Source organism: Corticium candelabrum, chromosome 9, assembly GCF_963422355.1.
Source record: "Corticium candelabrum chromosome 9, ooCorCand1.1, whole genome shotgun sequence".
NCBI lineage: Eukaryota > Metazoa > Porifera > Homoscleromorpha > Homosclerophorida > Plakinidae > Corticium > Corticium candelabrum.
Window position 1 is genome coordinate 4,437,463 of NC_085093.1, and position 15,040 is coordinate 4,452,502.

The window sequence follows — 15,040 nt, forward strand, 5'->3', positions numbered from 1 at the left end:
AAGCATAGAGATAGAATGGCTGGTGAAGGTACGAAGTCGTAACGTTGAGGAACTTTATCTTGATTGTTATACTGTAACTACTGTTGTATGATAAAGCTTTGCTATCGTTTGTACTGACCGATCTATGTTGATTTCTCTTGAGGTAGACTGTTGCCCATTTGTGAGCATCTTAATTGTGAAGATGATGTGGCGTGACCTTGCGCAATAAGAGAGAGAAAACAACGTGAACAGCAGCGACAAATGGAGCAAGTTGGACAGTGTTGTTTGAGATGAACTCAATTGATATATCACAGTGTTTATTGTAAGAAGAAACATGTCAGGACCAAGACAATCGAAATGTTTGTTTATATTAATAAAAGCAGTTGGCAAAAGTCTAATTCAAAAATACTAACATTAGCTGACATAGAAACAGGAAAATCTGTACAAGAAATACATTCCTTGCAAAACCAGCGTAACGATCAGATTCTACGCAAAACGACAATCAAGTTTCAAACAATAATTGGGTTAATTGCTAGTCTAAAAACGCAGTTTCCAGCGCGAGATGTCGCCATACAGATTCGTTAATTCAACTTAAACATACCAAAATACGAGTATGGCCAATACATGTAGTACTGATAACCATTTCCATATACGTCAACGCTATCTCCTTTCTTTAAACTTCGAATATTGCCGCTGTATTTTGTTCTGTGTCCACCGTTCATTTGGTAATACATGTACATCACTCTTCCACCATTTACGCGCAAGTATGGATACACAGTACCGCTGGTCTGGGCGACGTACAGTTGTATGTAAATATAGTAAATACCATCAGATGGAACTGTAAGAGCTCCGTTGCTGTAAGTGATACCGCCCACCAAAAAGGACGGACTGCTCGTCGACCAGTACGTTATTACACCTAGAAACACGTACATAGCACTCGCATCAGAACTCCAACACAATATCACTATTGATAACAAAAGCGGTAAAAACATGCTTTCACCTGAAATAGTGGGGCTTGCACTTGATGATCCTCTAATATAAGCAGCAACCGGCATTTTGCTTTCCACCCACTAAAGTATAATTGTGGACAAACATGTTAGTGCTAATATAGTTACCTTTAGCTAACACAGATATATAGCTCAACCGGTAAATTGCAAGTCTATTTTAGTAAAGCATAACCACACCATTAATTTATTTTGGCATGTAATTTAATGACCAATTTGCATTTGTGTCCTGTTACTAAGCTTATACTTATCCAACTTGTCGTTTACGTTTAAGGTCATGCAAGAGTTAAACGCACACATACAAATTGCTATATTGCTAGTTGTTTAGAAAACATTGTTATCACAGTCTTTTCATCGAGCAGTTATCGTGAACTTGTTATTCATAAAAGAGGCAAGGATACATTGCCACTGCAGACATCCTGTAACTGCAAAGACTTCCTGCCCAAAAATAGGCCGTTTTCCCATCAACATTGAAACCATGTACAAGCTGCACTGAAGGAGTTCGTCTACTTGCAAGATTTTGGAAAAATGTTTATTTTAGTGAAGTAGCAAAGAAACTACTTTCTTATTGACTGTTGTCTGCTCTTTGTTTATTGTTGTTTATACATTGCTGCCTCAAAGCGCAAGCTGTGAATGACTCAGTCAAATCATAGTGAGAGAAAATATTTAGTCTGCCCGTTTACCTAAATTTCTTCGATGATTCGTAAATTCTGGTTTAGCAAATCAGTTTATTGAAATTAGTTACTTCGCTTTTCGTACGTCCTACTGGTTTAAAACAATTGTTGTGCAATAAATTCCACTGACAGTAGTGAAGATGTCTGCAGCAGCAGCTTTAGAGCTCCCACTATACCTACATCCGGTCTAGTACACTTTATCAGCCGTTGTCTTTTCGTTTAATTGAAATAACAGAAGAGAGACGTGACCGTTGATCAGATAGTACATTTCGTTACCTGTTGTTTCCACTGTTCCAGTCCTTGTACCTATAACACAATACGATCCCATCATGACTTGGAAAGAGACGTTAATTATCATCCATGGTGTACCCTTTGTAAAAGTCCCTTGACCGGGTTAAAATAGCGATTTAAGACATCTTCACTCATCTAGCCAAAAGCAAACATTATCATGACATTAGAAATTCAGCTCAATTTCAAACCTCTGGTCCAGCGATGCCCTGCGGTCCCGCCTCTCCCTTAGCTCCGGGCAATCCAATGGCTCCCTAATAATAAAGACAAATAATAAGATCAGTAAGTTCAATATTTATTCTTTTCAATTGTGTAACGCACTTTTACTCCTTTCGGCCCATGTGGACCTTGCGTACCAACAGGACCTGCAGATCCCTTTATACATTACAGAAATTAGTTGTAGCTTCATAAGAATTTCTATCGTGAAATCATACTGGAACGCCATCCAGTCCCTCTATGCCCCTCGGACCTGTTGGACCTCTATCTCCCTAAAACAGCACGAGCGTAAAATTATTAAACCTTCATCAAGATAGCATATGTTTGTTAAGTTTTTTCGCCTAATTCAGTTTACCGATAATTTATGTCCAAATGTATCAAAACATGAAAAACAATAATCTTTTAATATCATCGCTAAAAATTCTTGTAATTTTTGAGCAAATTTTAAAATCGTAAGATTATATTTAGTAACCGCTGTACTATTATCTTGTGGGGTATTCAACTCAAAATTCTAAGTCAGACAAACTTTTTGTGCAATGAAATATTTCGATATACTAAATCTGTAGTTGTTGCTACTTTTCAAGCATTACCTGAAGCGAACAGTCATTCAATTCCAACAAATTTAGTATTTAGCGACTGCAGTATTCAAAATGGTCAAAAGAGTAGATGTAGTTGCATAGTTGCAAACTATAATTGTCTTCATGTACATACAGGCACATGCATTTTGTTAGTGTTAATCGTAAAGATTGTTGTTTAAGGCCGTTGGTTAAGAAAGTTGAGTGTTAGCAACCATTAGAAATATGTCAATTTAGTTAGTATATCATATGTAGGTTTTGATGAATGATTGCAGTAATGCATGTAGATATTAACAAATGCCAAACACAACATCATATTAACGTTATTAGCTTAAGATCTTCGGTTAGCAGAAGTCTTGCTTTCGTGAACCAGTCCACAAGCCTGTTTAATCTTTAGAGTGTGTTTTAGACAATTGTACATACTTTCTGACCAGGTAGTCCAGTTTCTCCTCTAGCACCTCTAGGCCCAGAAGAACCCTGAAAAGAAGAATTAGATAAATACTCTGTTTTCCAAATCTACGAGTTCGTCTTACTACTGGTCCAGTCTTTCCAGGTAAACCTTGTGGGCCAGGTGGACCTGCTGGACCGATTACTCCCACCGCTCCCTGCACAACAATTAGTAGTAGTTAGTAAATGGGTAGCAACAATTTGTAACATAAATTATTATTTATTAGTTTGTCAATTAGCTTATTTTAGATGACCATCATACTGTTGATCCAGTTTTTCCAGGAGGACCTTGTGGACCCGGTGGACCTGGAGGACCGGTTAAGCCTGGAAGACCCTGTAAATACACAGAGAAAGTAGATAATGCTAGATGGCTGCTTTCAATAATTTACTGACTTGTTTGCCTGTGGAACCAACTGCACCCTCGTCTCCTTTCTCACCCTTTTGCAAACGCAAATAGAATTACATTTAGGATAAGTTTATGGCCTTTCTAAAAGTTCTTCATTGCTCGTTTCTTTGTTTGTTCATATGTTTGTTTAAGTGTGTGTTTATTTGCTTGCATGTGCTATATGTATGTTGCTGGGCGTGTGCCTGCGTGCATGTGTTGTAATTTTATTTTCTATCTGTATTTCTTTGTTTGTTTTTTACCTAACTAACTAATTAATTAATTAATATGGATTAAAATTTGTATCCAGACGTTTGCTTAACATGAGTCACATCAAATTTTTTCGCTTTAAAACTCTTGAAGGGAGTATGCTCCTTCAGACTACACTAGCCATAAAATATAAATAAACTCCAACAGGTAATGTGTAACGCTAAAGTTTTTGTCAAACTAGAAATACCGCATAAAAACTTGTCTTCGAAATAAATAAAGCAAAAATATATGTATGTACTTCAACAAAGTAAATGACGATTTGATATCTATTATACCAACCTTTGCTCCAGTACCACCTAATCCACCTGGGGGACCTTGAGAACCGGCATGACCCTAAGGGTTAGATAAAGATTATTTGTATGTAAATAGAATATATTTATTATTGACGATAAGTATGTATTTTTAAATATTGTCGTGTTTTGCCAATCATAATTTTTATCACTGCTATGCATTTGTGCTGTCCAAAGCGTATTAGTTCTACATGCGAACAATAGTCTTAAGTCTTATGGCAGGATTGCTTAAAGCAAGCGGATACCATGCAATATTGTGTAGGTGTGAAATTACAGAAAACTAACAATTATTGTGTAGGTAACGTGAGAGGAGAGATAAATTTATAATAATAATATATTTCATTTTGTACCAATATGGACTGCTCTCTCACAAACGAGAGAATGCTCACCGTACACTGACAAGATTTGGACTTACAAATACCAAAATAGATAGACAATTAACTATACTGACTGGAGAAGAAATCGATCATCGATTCTTATTCAAAATGGTCTCGTCCTTCTAGATATAGACTAGGAGTAAGCAGCCGTCATTGATGGGAAATACAAATGGATACGAAAAGTGTATTGTGTGGATACCGTTATAACCACTCTACCTGGTATAACACAACACTACTCAAAAACCGGCTCTTAATTAAGAGTGACCAGTCAAAAGCCTCATTGTCTTCTACACGTGTCCCGGATAACTAATATATACATCAAGCTATTTACACGTAAATGTATTACACTACAATAGCATACTATACAGTATCGACCGATTTACTACAGCGCGAAAGGAGACCCGGTAGAAGCCAGAAGCCAGCAACCGATTACTCACCGCTTCTTTATAGCTGAACTATTTCTTTACCGCGCAGATTGTCTGTACAGTACTGTATCCCGTATTAGGCAATCAAGCAATCGCTTACCCAAAAATAATTATGGGGCGTCTTTGCTCATCTATTTTTGTTTGGTCTAATTGAGTAACTTTATGTATATAATTATACAGTAGCGAGATGGTATACGTTGGTAATTAAATATTCCTTGACATAATTGATATCAACTACTAGGTAATAACCCTATTGTAACCCAAAGAAAATGTATATATGTAGATTTATTTGCATACAATAGCGTGCGAGTTAATACTAACTTAATATTAAGCAATTTAGTGTTAGTCTCAAACAAATCAATATTACTTTTGATTAGATTAATATTGATTTTGATTAAATTAATATTGATTTTAATCCACATATTTTTCATCTCTACTAACGCCAGATCAAAATAAGTAAGTCTAAGGGACAACTTTCTCTTACATATAAATTACAACTTTTCATATGTTTGCATAGCTCATCCCAGCCTCACGTGAGCTTGGCAGTGTACGGTTCCCGTATGACATTTTCAGCGTCCTGTGAAGTGTCACACGGAAACCGGACACTACCAGGCTCACGTGAGGCTGGTGGACTAGGCTATGTTTGTATGCAGTCAAGGACCGATGATAGCGTTGTTCATAATGTTCAACTTAGTCTCGGACTTTGCGTCAAAGTTTCCCGCCAAAATAATTAAGCTAGCGTATTCGGCACTTCTAGAGTAGAGCGCGCGCGCACACACACACACACACACACACACACACACACACACACACACACACACGCACGCACACACACACACACACACACACACACACACACGCACACACACACACACACACACACACACACACACACACACGCACACACACACACACACACACACACACACACACACGCACACACACACACACACACACACACACACACACACACACGCACACACACACACACACACACACACACACACACACACACACACGCACACCTACACCACATAATCGATCGGTATACCTACAGACCACACCCCTTCACCTATCACTAACAAAACACAAAAATAAGCACCACATACAGTCACATACATGCACACACTCATTCACACACACACGTACGCACGCATGGAGACACGCTGCTAGATAAATATAGGCATAGAAATATAGCAATAATTTGCCGTAGTCTAGTCAAGGAAACGATATATTCTATGTGATCAGCAAACTTACTCGAATTCCCGGTGGACCGGGCACGCCAGGAACCCCCTGCATCAAAATTTCCGTTACATCAATAGTCGTATCACTGACAAAGACTTGTCTGCTAACTGACCGGTTCTCCCTTCATGCCTGGACATACTGTAGCTTCAGCGCTCGAGTCTCCGTTGCACCAAACGATAGAGAGAATAAGAGCAAATAGAAAACAAGATAACTTCCACATATCAGTGTTTCACGTCGGATAAACGCAATAGCGCGCAGCGAGCTGCCTGATAAAATGACTAGTGACGAAGCAGATGCGAATATATAGTGTACGCGAGCATGTTTCCCAAAATTAACTCCCTCGCCTAGACCCACGCTTCGTCACTTATCGTGCACGTCGCCGTTGCACGGGAATGTTGTTGGGAATGAATGACATCATGTTCTAAATGCGTATACGTGGGCTCTCTTGCTTGCGTGCGCGTCTAGTAAGTTGAAGTTGCAGTAGCAGGTCTACCTAATTAATCAATAATAGGGGGTTCCCCTCCCATGGCAATACACGTGATAACAATTTCTTAAACTGGACATTTAGAACATATCTAGACTCTTAAAATGCCAATGAAATTACTATTGCTAAGATATTTAGTCTATTCATGAAGCTGGATCATGACTAATATTCTGTGTTTATACGTACATAACAATACTTGACTAAATGTCTCTTTAGTCACTATGTTCTTCCTGTCACCTCACCTACTAGTACTCCCATATGATGCCAACATAATGACATGCTATTGAGGATCCTACATGCTAGCACTTCAACATCTTTCTCTTCCTACAGTCCCAAAACAAAGAACTAAAAGTAGAAAGCACGTCACCAAGTAACTGCAGGAAATACTTCAAAGTTACAGTTCCATATTGGCATGGTCGATGCAAGAGGAAACAAATACAAAACTTTCTGTATTTCTCTGTAATTTCGCTGGACACCTTGCGTTGCACTGGCTGTTGAGAGACAAGATCAGAAATGATTTATTTATTACTTTGTTGTGGTACTAACCGGTTACAGAGACAGTGCAGCATTTTCTAGAAAAATAGCCAATGTCCAGTTTACTGACTGCATCTCGCAATGAGTCTAAACTGTAATACGACAATATCACAGAGCATTCACACTGACAATATTTCATTAGCATTAATTATATCAAGCCAGCTTTTGAGATTCTCAACTGTAGATATGTCTGTTGTTGCAATCCTACACTGGAAAAGCTTGTAAACACACAACAATCCACCCAATGACCAAGATCATACATGTATGTAACTTCTTAGTTTATGAGCCTTCAAGGATACAACAATCAGTGTTTACCCTCACCCTCCTCAATGCAACACAATGTAATCAGTTCCATAAAATATATGCCTAATTGCACATACAACGGTGCCAGTGTTGCACCAATAAAAGCATTTTGCCAATATGTCAACCAAATAGGTATAACCAATATCTGATTTAATTGTACTTGATATAAAAATTACGCTCTAACAGAGACATTTTCATAAAATTGCAGCTATAGTCGAAAACATGGTGGTCATTGTACTGTTGTTCTTGACTACACACTCTATCTGACACTTGGGTTTGATCTAGATTTGAAGGAACATGAGTCAGGCAATGTGCTATTTGCTCATGGCACCTACTGTTATCATCTGAAGAGAAGCTCTGGCCACAAGTAGTAACATGACATAGAAAACTGTGGGCGTGCATGAGATTTCGAGGTGTCTGTTGTGCAGTTGCTGACATTGGGTCATGTGGTGGAGGCTCCTGTTCTTGTGCTACAACTACTTCTGATGTAGTGGCTCTGACTGCATTTCATCAAGTGGGTCACCCCCACTAAGTCTATCAAGTACTGTTTGGGCTTGTTCTGATGGCTGTCCTCTCTCAACAGACTGATGAAAGCTGACACTATCTTGTTCCAGATGGTCCCACTGCAGAACAAACTTATCCACGATTTTGATGATCTCTCCATGAAACCACTCTTTCCACTGATGTTCAGGAAGTCCTGGTGGGATAGCATTCATGTCCTCCGGGCTCCTCATACCAAAATGATGCAAAGCACAAGCAATGACATATCCGTCTAGGACATCTTGAAGAAAGCTATTGCATGCCCTATAGTTCTTATTTGTGTCACGGAAAACATTTCTTCGATCCAGTTTGTTTTGGAGATTGTACATTGTGCCCAAGTCACCACTACTGTTTGTCTTGTAGAATTTTGCATAGATTAATTGACAAAATTCATCATGCGGTGAAAGTCTTCTGCATGTGGCAAGAGTACTTGCAGTCTCTGATATGGCACCAGATCATTGATAACAGCCCTTTTTGAGTTTCGTGCACGCTCAGCAGTGAGCTGATCACCACCAAACTGCAAGCGCACAAGAGGTTGAGATATGACATTGTCACCATCTTCAAACTGATATGGAACATATCTTTTATTGAGATAAGACATTATCTCCACCATGTCTTGTTGTTTGTTTTCATTTAACTCAAGAAGACCTAGACTTTGTCTCTCTGACTTCCTACTGGCATCAAACATGTGAGTGATCATGGATGATGTGCTGTACCACAAACTTTGAAAACTGTGCAAATGCAGGGAGAAACTTAGTGATCACTCTAGAAAGGTTACGCCACGTGTGATTGTATATTATCATAGAGCTGTCGCGTTTGTTACATGTTACGCCAATTAACTCAAAATAGTTCCATTTTGTATATCTCGATCAACACAATAGATTGTACACAAAGAAGCTTTACTTGATGGTTGGAATGCAGTGATGATTTCAATGTGTTTGGATCTTCAAGAGCATAGTACACGAAGCACTTGATTAGAAAATCTGATCATGTACTTTAGTCTCACTCTTTTAGTAAACCATATGGAACTGACTGTTACCTTTGCAAGTAAAGCATTAGATAACGTAATATACTGATATCTACTGACATGCTGTTTCTAGATTATCGCTTGTATAGATATACCCAGAGGTTCGCAGAAAAATTGCTGATCTTTGAATTTGAAAGAACAGACATTAAAATTTATGGAGAAGAAACAAAAATGTGAAGCGTGAGCTCGAGAGCAACGACTTGCGCGTGCTTGACATGCACATGTCACCGAGTTACCTACAACAATGTAACAGCATGCGCACTTCCGCGAAGCCACCTGAACGATCCTTGTGCATGCCTATCCTGAATGAACTCAATTATGCGTTTCCTAGAAACACCGACAGTGCGACAGCAAACCTGTTTATCCGTGCAGTTACACTAGTAAGGAGCAGTCGATCTAACTATGGGCTTGTAATCATAACGATTAGCTAAAGAATCTTAACGACAGACGTGATGCTCTAGTCTGCACTTTGTGCATTGACATCTTCAAACTATAAAGATTCTATAAGATGTCAGAATTTGCAGGACACACTACTACGATTAAGATATTATTTTACCATTAACTAGGACTTGATTTAGCCTGTGGCTTTATCAATGTTCTTGAATGGCTCATTGCCAACGATGTCCTCAACAGTCTCAATAATCAATAATCAATTTATATCCGTGCTATATGGTACAGCATCAATAGTAACTGATTCATCTATTTCGGTGCCATATGGCAATAGTAGCTAATTCATTTATATTCGTGCTATCTGGCACGTAGCACGGATATAATCGAATTTGTTACTATTGAGGCTATAGAGTTCATCGTTGGCCATGAGCCATTCAAGAGCATTGATAAAGTTACCCGTTAAAGCAATTAGTTACTTCCTCGTTACAAAGGCTGCCAACTCTCACACATTTCGCATGAATCTCACCTATTTAGTGTCTCACCACGTAAACCCCAGTCTCACGCTTATTGTTGCAACCTGCACATTACTAACAGATCATCTATCCAATCACAATACAATATAATTGTATGACACGTAATGTATGTAAAAGGGTAAGCGATGCCGTATTGACAGAGTTTCTAGTTTCGTCGTCCCTTGCTCGGAAACGGCAGTTGCATCTCAATAATAACCACAAACTTCTTTGATTAGATTTTGTATTGAGACGTGCAATGCCCAGATTAATGTCATGCACAGCACATGCCGTAGCTAGTGCTAGTCACCTTTCTTGTATACGAGCAAGCCAATTGAAAGTTTTATGTTATCAATGTTGTTTATCGAAAATCGAACAGAAACGCTCGCCACTAAATCGCCTTCCCTAGAACAAGATTCTCACGCTGTGCGTACGTGACGTCCAAAACAATTTGCAAATTGAGCAGGACATGATCACGAGCACTACAGTCAGTCCACTCTGTGAATGTGAACAAGCATAGAGATAAAATGGCTGGTGAAGGTACGAAGTCGTAACGTTGAGGAACTTTATCTTGATTGTTATACTGTAACTACTGTTGTATGATAAAGCTTCGCTATCGTTTGTACTGACCGATCTATGTTGATTTCTCTTGAGGTAGAATGTTGCCCATTTGTGAGCATCTTAATTGTGAAGATGATGTGGCGTGACCTTGCGCAATAAGAGAGAGAAAACAACGTGAACAGCAGCGACAATGGAGCAAGTTGGACAGTGTTTTTTGAGATGAACTCAATTGATATATCACAGTGTTTATTGTAAGAAGAAACATGTCAGGACCAAGACAATCGAAATGTTTGTTTATATTAACAAAAGCAGTTGGCAAAAGTCTAATTCAAAAATACTAACATTAGCTGACATAGAAACAGGAAAATCTGTACAAGAAATACATTCCTTGCAAAACCAGCGTAACGATCAGATTCTACGCAAAACGACAATCAAGTTTCAAACAATAATTGGGTTAATTGCTAGTCTAAAAACGCAGTTTCCAGCGCGAGATGTCGCCATACAGATTCGTTAATTCAACTTAAACATACCAAAATACGAGTAGTACCAATATATCTGGTAAGTATATCCATTTCCAACTACGTCAACGCTATCTCCTTTCTTTAACCTTCGAATAATACCGCTGTATTTTGTTCGTGATCCACCGTTCAGTCGGTATTCCATCTGCATCACTAATCCACCATTTACGCGCAAGGATGGATACGCATAACCGCTGGACTGGTTGACGCGCAATTGTATGTAAATATAGTAAATACCATCAGATGGAACTGTAAGAGCTCCGTTGCTGTAAGTGATACCGCCCACCAAAAAGGACGGACTGCTCGTCGACCAGTACGTTATTACACCTAGAAACACGTACATAGCACTCGCATCAGAACTCCAACACAATATCACTATTGATAACAAAAGCGGTAAAAACATGCTTTCACCTGAAATAGTGTGGCTTCCACTTGATGATCCTCTAATATAAGCAGCAACCGGCATTTTGCTTTCCACCCACTAAAGTATAATTATGGACAAACATGTTAGTGCTATTATAGTTACCTTTAGCTAACACAGATATATAGCTCAACCGGTAAATTGCAAGTCTATTTTAGTAAAGTATAACCACACCATTGATTTATTTTGGCATGTAATTTAATGACCAATTTGCATTTGTGTCTTGTTACTAAACTTATACTTATCCAACTTGTCGTTTACGTTTAAGGTCATGCATGAGTTAAACGCACACATACAAATTGCTATATTGCTAGTTGTTTAGAAAACATTATTATCACAGTCTTTTCATCGAGCAGTTATCGTGAACTTGTTATTCATAAAAGAGGCAAGGATACATTGCCACTGCAGACATCCTGTAACTGCAAAGACTTCCTGCCCAAAAATAGACCGTTTTCCCATCAACATTGAAACCATGTACAAGCTGCACTGAAGGAGTTCGTCTACTTGCAAGATTTTGGAAAAATGTTTATTTTAGTGAAGTAGCAAAGAAACTACTTTCTTATTGACTGTTGTCTGCTCTTTGTTTATACATTGCTGCATCAAAGCGCAAGCTGTGAATGACTCAGTCAAATCATAGTGAGAGAAAATATTTAGTCTGCCCGTTTACCTAAATTTCTGCGATGATTCGTAAATTCTGGTTTAGCAAATCAGTTTATTGAAATTAGTTACTTCGCTTTTCGTACGTCCTACTGGTTTAAAACAATTGTTGTGCAATAAATTCCACTGACAGTAGTGAAGATGTCTGCAGCAGCAGCTTTAGAGCTCCCACTATACCTACATCCGGTCTAGTACACTTTATCAGCCGTTGTCTTTTCGTTTAATTGAAATAACAGAAGAGAGACGTGACCGTTGATCAGATAGTACATTTCGTTACCTGTTGTTTCCACTGTTCCAGTCCTTGTACCTATAACACAATACGATCCCATCATGACTTGGAAAGAGACGTTAATTATCATCCATGGTGTACCCTTTGTAAAAGTCCCTTGACCGGGTTAAAATAGCGATTTAAGACATCTTCACTCATCTAGCCAAAAGCAAACATTATCATGACATTAGAAATTCAGCTCAATTTCAAACCTCTGGTCCAGCGATGCCCTGCGGTCCCGCCTCTCCCTTAGCTCCGGGCAATCCAATGGCTCCCTAATAATAAAGACAAATAATAAGATCAGTAAGTTCAATATTTATTCTTTTCAATTGTGTAACGCACTTTTACTCCTTTCGGCCCATGTGGACCTTGCGTACCAACAGGACCTGCAGATCCCTTTATACATTACAGAAATTAGTTGTAGCTTCATAAGAATTTCTATCGTGAAATCATACTGGAACGCCATCCAGTCCCTCTATGCCCCTCGGACCTGTTGGACCTCTATCTCCCTAAAACAGCACGAGCGTAAAATTATTAAACCTTGATCAAGATAGCATATGTTTGTTAAGTTTTTTCGCCTAATTCAGTTTACCGATAATTTATGTCAAAATGTATCAAAACATGAAAAACAATAATCTTTTAATATCATCGCTAAAAATTCTTGTAATTTTTGAGCAAATTTTAAAATCGTAAGATTATATTTAGTAACCGCTGTACTATTATCTTGTGGGGTATTCAACTCAAAATTCTAAGTCAGACAAACTTTTTGTGCAATGAAATATTTCGATATACTAAATCTGTAGTTGTTGCTACTTTTCAAGCATTACCTGAAGCGAACAGTCATTCAATTCCAACAAATTTAGTATTTAGCGACTGCAGTATTCAAAATGGTCAAAAGAGTAGATGTAGTTGCATAGTTGCAAACTATAATTGTCTTCATGTACATACAGGCACATGCATTTTGTTAGTGTTAATCGTAAAGATTGTTCTTTAAGGCCGTTGGTTAAGAAAGTTGAGTGTTAGCAACCATTAGAAATATGTCAATTTAGTTAGTATATCATATGTAGGTTTTGATGAATGATTGCAGTAATGCATGTAGATATTAACAAATGCCAAACACAACATCATATTAACGTTATTAGCTTAAGATCTTCGGTTAGCAGAAGTCTTGCTTTCGTGAACCAGTCCACAAGCCTGTTTAATCTTTAGAGTGTGTTTTAGACAATTGTACATACTTTCTGACCAGGTAGTCCAGTTTCTCCTCTAGCACCTCTAGGCCCAGAAGAACCCTGAAAAGAAGAATTAGATAAATACTCTGTTTTCCAAATCTACGAGTTCGTCTTACTACTGGTCCAGTCTTTCCAGGTAAACCTTGTGGGCCAGGTGGACCTGCTGGACCGATTACTCCCACCGCTCCCTGCACAACAATTAGTAGTAGTTAGTAAATGGGTAGCAACAATTTGTAACATAAATTATTATTTATTAGTTTGTCAATTAGCTTATTTTAGATGACCATCATACTGTTGATCCAGTTTTTCCAGGAGGACCTTGTGGACCCGGTGGACCTGGAGGACCGGTTAAGCCTGGAAGACCCTGTAAATACACAGAGAAAGTAGATAATGCTAGATGGCTGCTTTCAATAATTTACTGACTTGTTTGCCTGTGGAACCAACTGCACCCTCGTCTCCTTGCTCACCCTTTTGCAAACGCAAATAGAATTACATTTAGGATAAATTTATGGCCTTTCTAAAAGTTCTTCATTGCTCGTTTCTCTGTTTGTTCATATGTCTGTTTAAGTGTGTGTTTATTTGCTTGCATGTGTTATATGTATGTTGCTGGGCGTGTGCCTGCGTGCATGTGTTGTAATTTTATTTTCTATCTGTATTCCTTTGTTTGTGCTTTACCTAACTAACTCATTAATTAATTAATATGGATTAAAATTTGTATCCAGACGTTTGCTTAACATGAGTAACATCAATTTTTTTCCACTTTAAAACTCTTGAAGGGAGTATGCTCCTTCAGACTACACTAGCCATAAAATATAAATAAACACCAACAGGTAATGTGTAACGCTGAAGTTTTTGTCAAACTATAAATACCGCATAAAAACTTGTCTTCGAAATAAATAAAGCAAAAATATATGTATGTACTTCAACAAAGTAAATGACGATTTGATATCTATTATACCAACCTTTGCTCCAGTACCACCTAATCCACCTGGGGGACCTTGAGAACCGGCATGACCCTAAGGGTTAGATAAAGATTATTTGTATGTAAATAGAATGTATTTATTATTGACGATAAGTATGTATTTTTAAATATTGTTGTGTTTTGCCAATCATAATTTTTATCACTGCTATGCATTTGTGCTGTCCAAAGCGTATTAGTTCTACATGCGAACAATAGTCTTAAGTCTTATGGCAGGATTGCTTAAAGCAAGCGGATACCATGCAATATTGTGTAGGTGTGAAATTACAGAAAACTAACAATTATTGTGTAGGTAACGTGAGAGGAAAGATAAATTTATAATAATAATATATTTCATTTTGTACCAATAGGGACTGCTCTCTCACAAACGAGAGAATGCTCACCGTACACTGACAAGATTTGGACTTACAAATACCAAAATAGATAGACAATTAACTATACTGACTGG

At 38.1% G+C, this 15,040-nt stretch overlaps 2 protein-coding genes across 2 annotated transcripts in view; both read right to left on the reverse strand.

Moving 5' to 3' along the window:
• Positions 1-366: 366 nt before the first annotated feature.
• Positions 367-6,347, reverse strand: LOC134184634 (collagen alpha-1(X) chain-like). The gene is made up of 14 exons (XM_062652372.1): positions 6,285-6,347; positions 6,185-6,220; positions 4,115-4,168; positions 3,577-3,621; positions 3,446-3,517; positions 3,270-3,341; positions 3,160-3,213; positions 2,380-2,433; positions 2,267-2,320; positions 2,137-2,199; positions 2,027-2,083; positions 1,934-1,963; positions 980-1,049; positions 367-895 (listed from the first exon to the last, which is right to left on the reverse strand). The coding sequence occupies exons 1-14, from the start codon at positions 6,297-6,299 to the stop codon at positions 561-563; spliced, it is 1,011 nt and encodes a 336-aa protein (XP_062508356.1). The 5' UTR covers positions 6,300-6,347; the 3' UTR covers positions 367-560.
• A 4,459-nt stretch (positions 6,348-10,806) lies between these two features.
• Positions 10,807-15,040, reverse strand: part of LOC134184617 (collagen alpha-1(X) chain-like) — a 5,984-nt gene continuing 1,750 nt past the window's right edge. Inside the window, exons 3-14 of the mRNA XM_062652351.1 lie at positions 14,576-14,629; positions 14,037-14,081; positions 13,906-13,977; positions 13,730-13,801; positions 13,620-13,673; positions 12,840-12,893; positions 12,727-12,780; positions 12,597-12,659; positions 12,487-12,543; positions 12,394-12,423; positions 11,450-11,519; positions 10,807-11,365 (exon numbers count right to left, since the gene is read on the reverse strand). Of these exons, the coding sequence (XP_062508335.1) occupies positions 11,031-11,365; positions 11,450-11,519; positions 12,394-12,423; positions 12,487-12,543; positions 12,597-12,659; positions 12,727-12,780; positions 12,840-12,893; positions 13,620-13,673; positions 13,730-13,801; positions 13,906-13,977; positions 14,037-14,081; positions 14,576-14,629 (960 nt within the window). The 3' untranslated portion in view covers positions 10,807-11,030. The remainder of the gene's footprint in view (positions 11,366-11,449; positions 11,520-12,393; positions 12,424-12,486; positions 12,544-12,596; positions 12,660-12,726; positions 12,781-12,839; positions 12,894-13,619; positions 13,674-13,729; positions 13,802-13,905; positions 13,978-14,036; positions 14,082-14,575; positions 14,630-15,040) is intronic.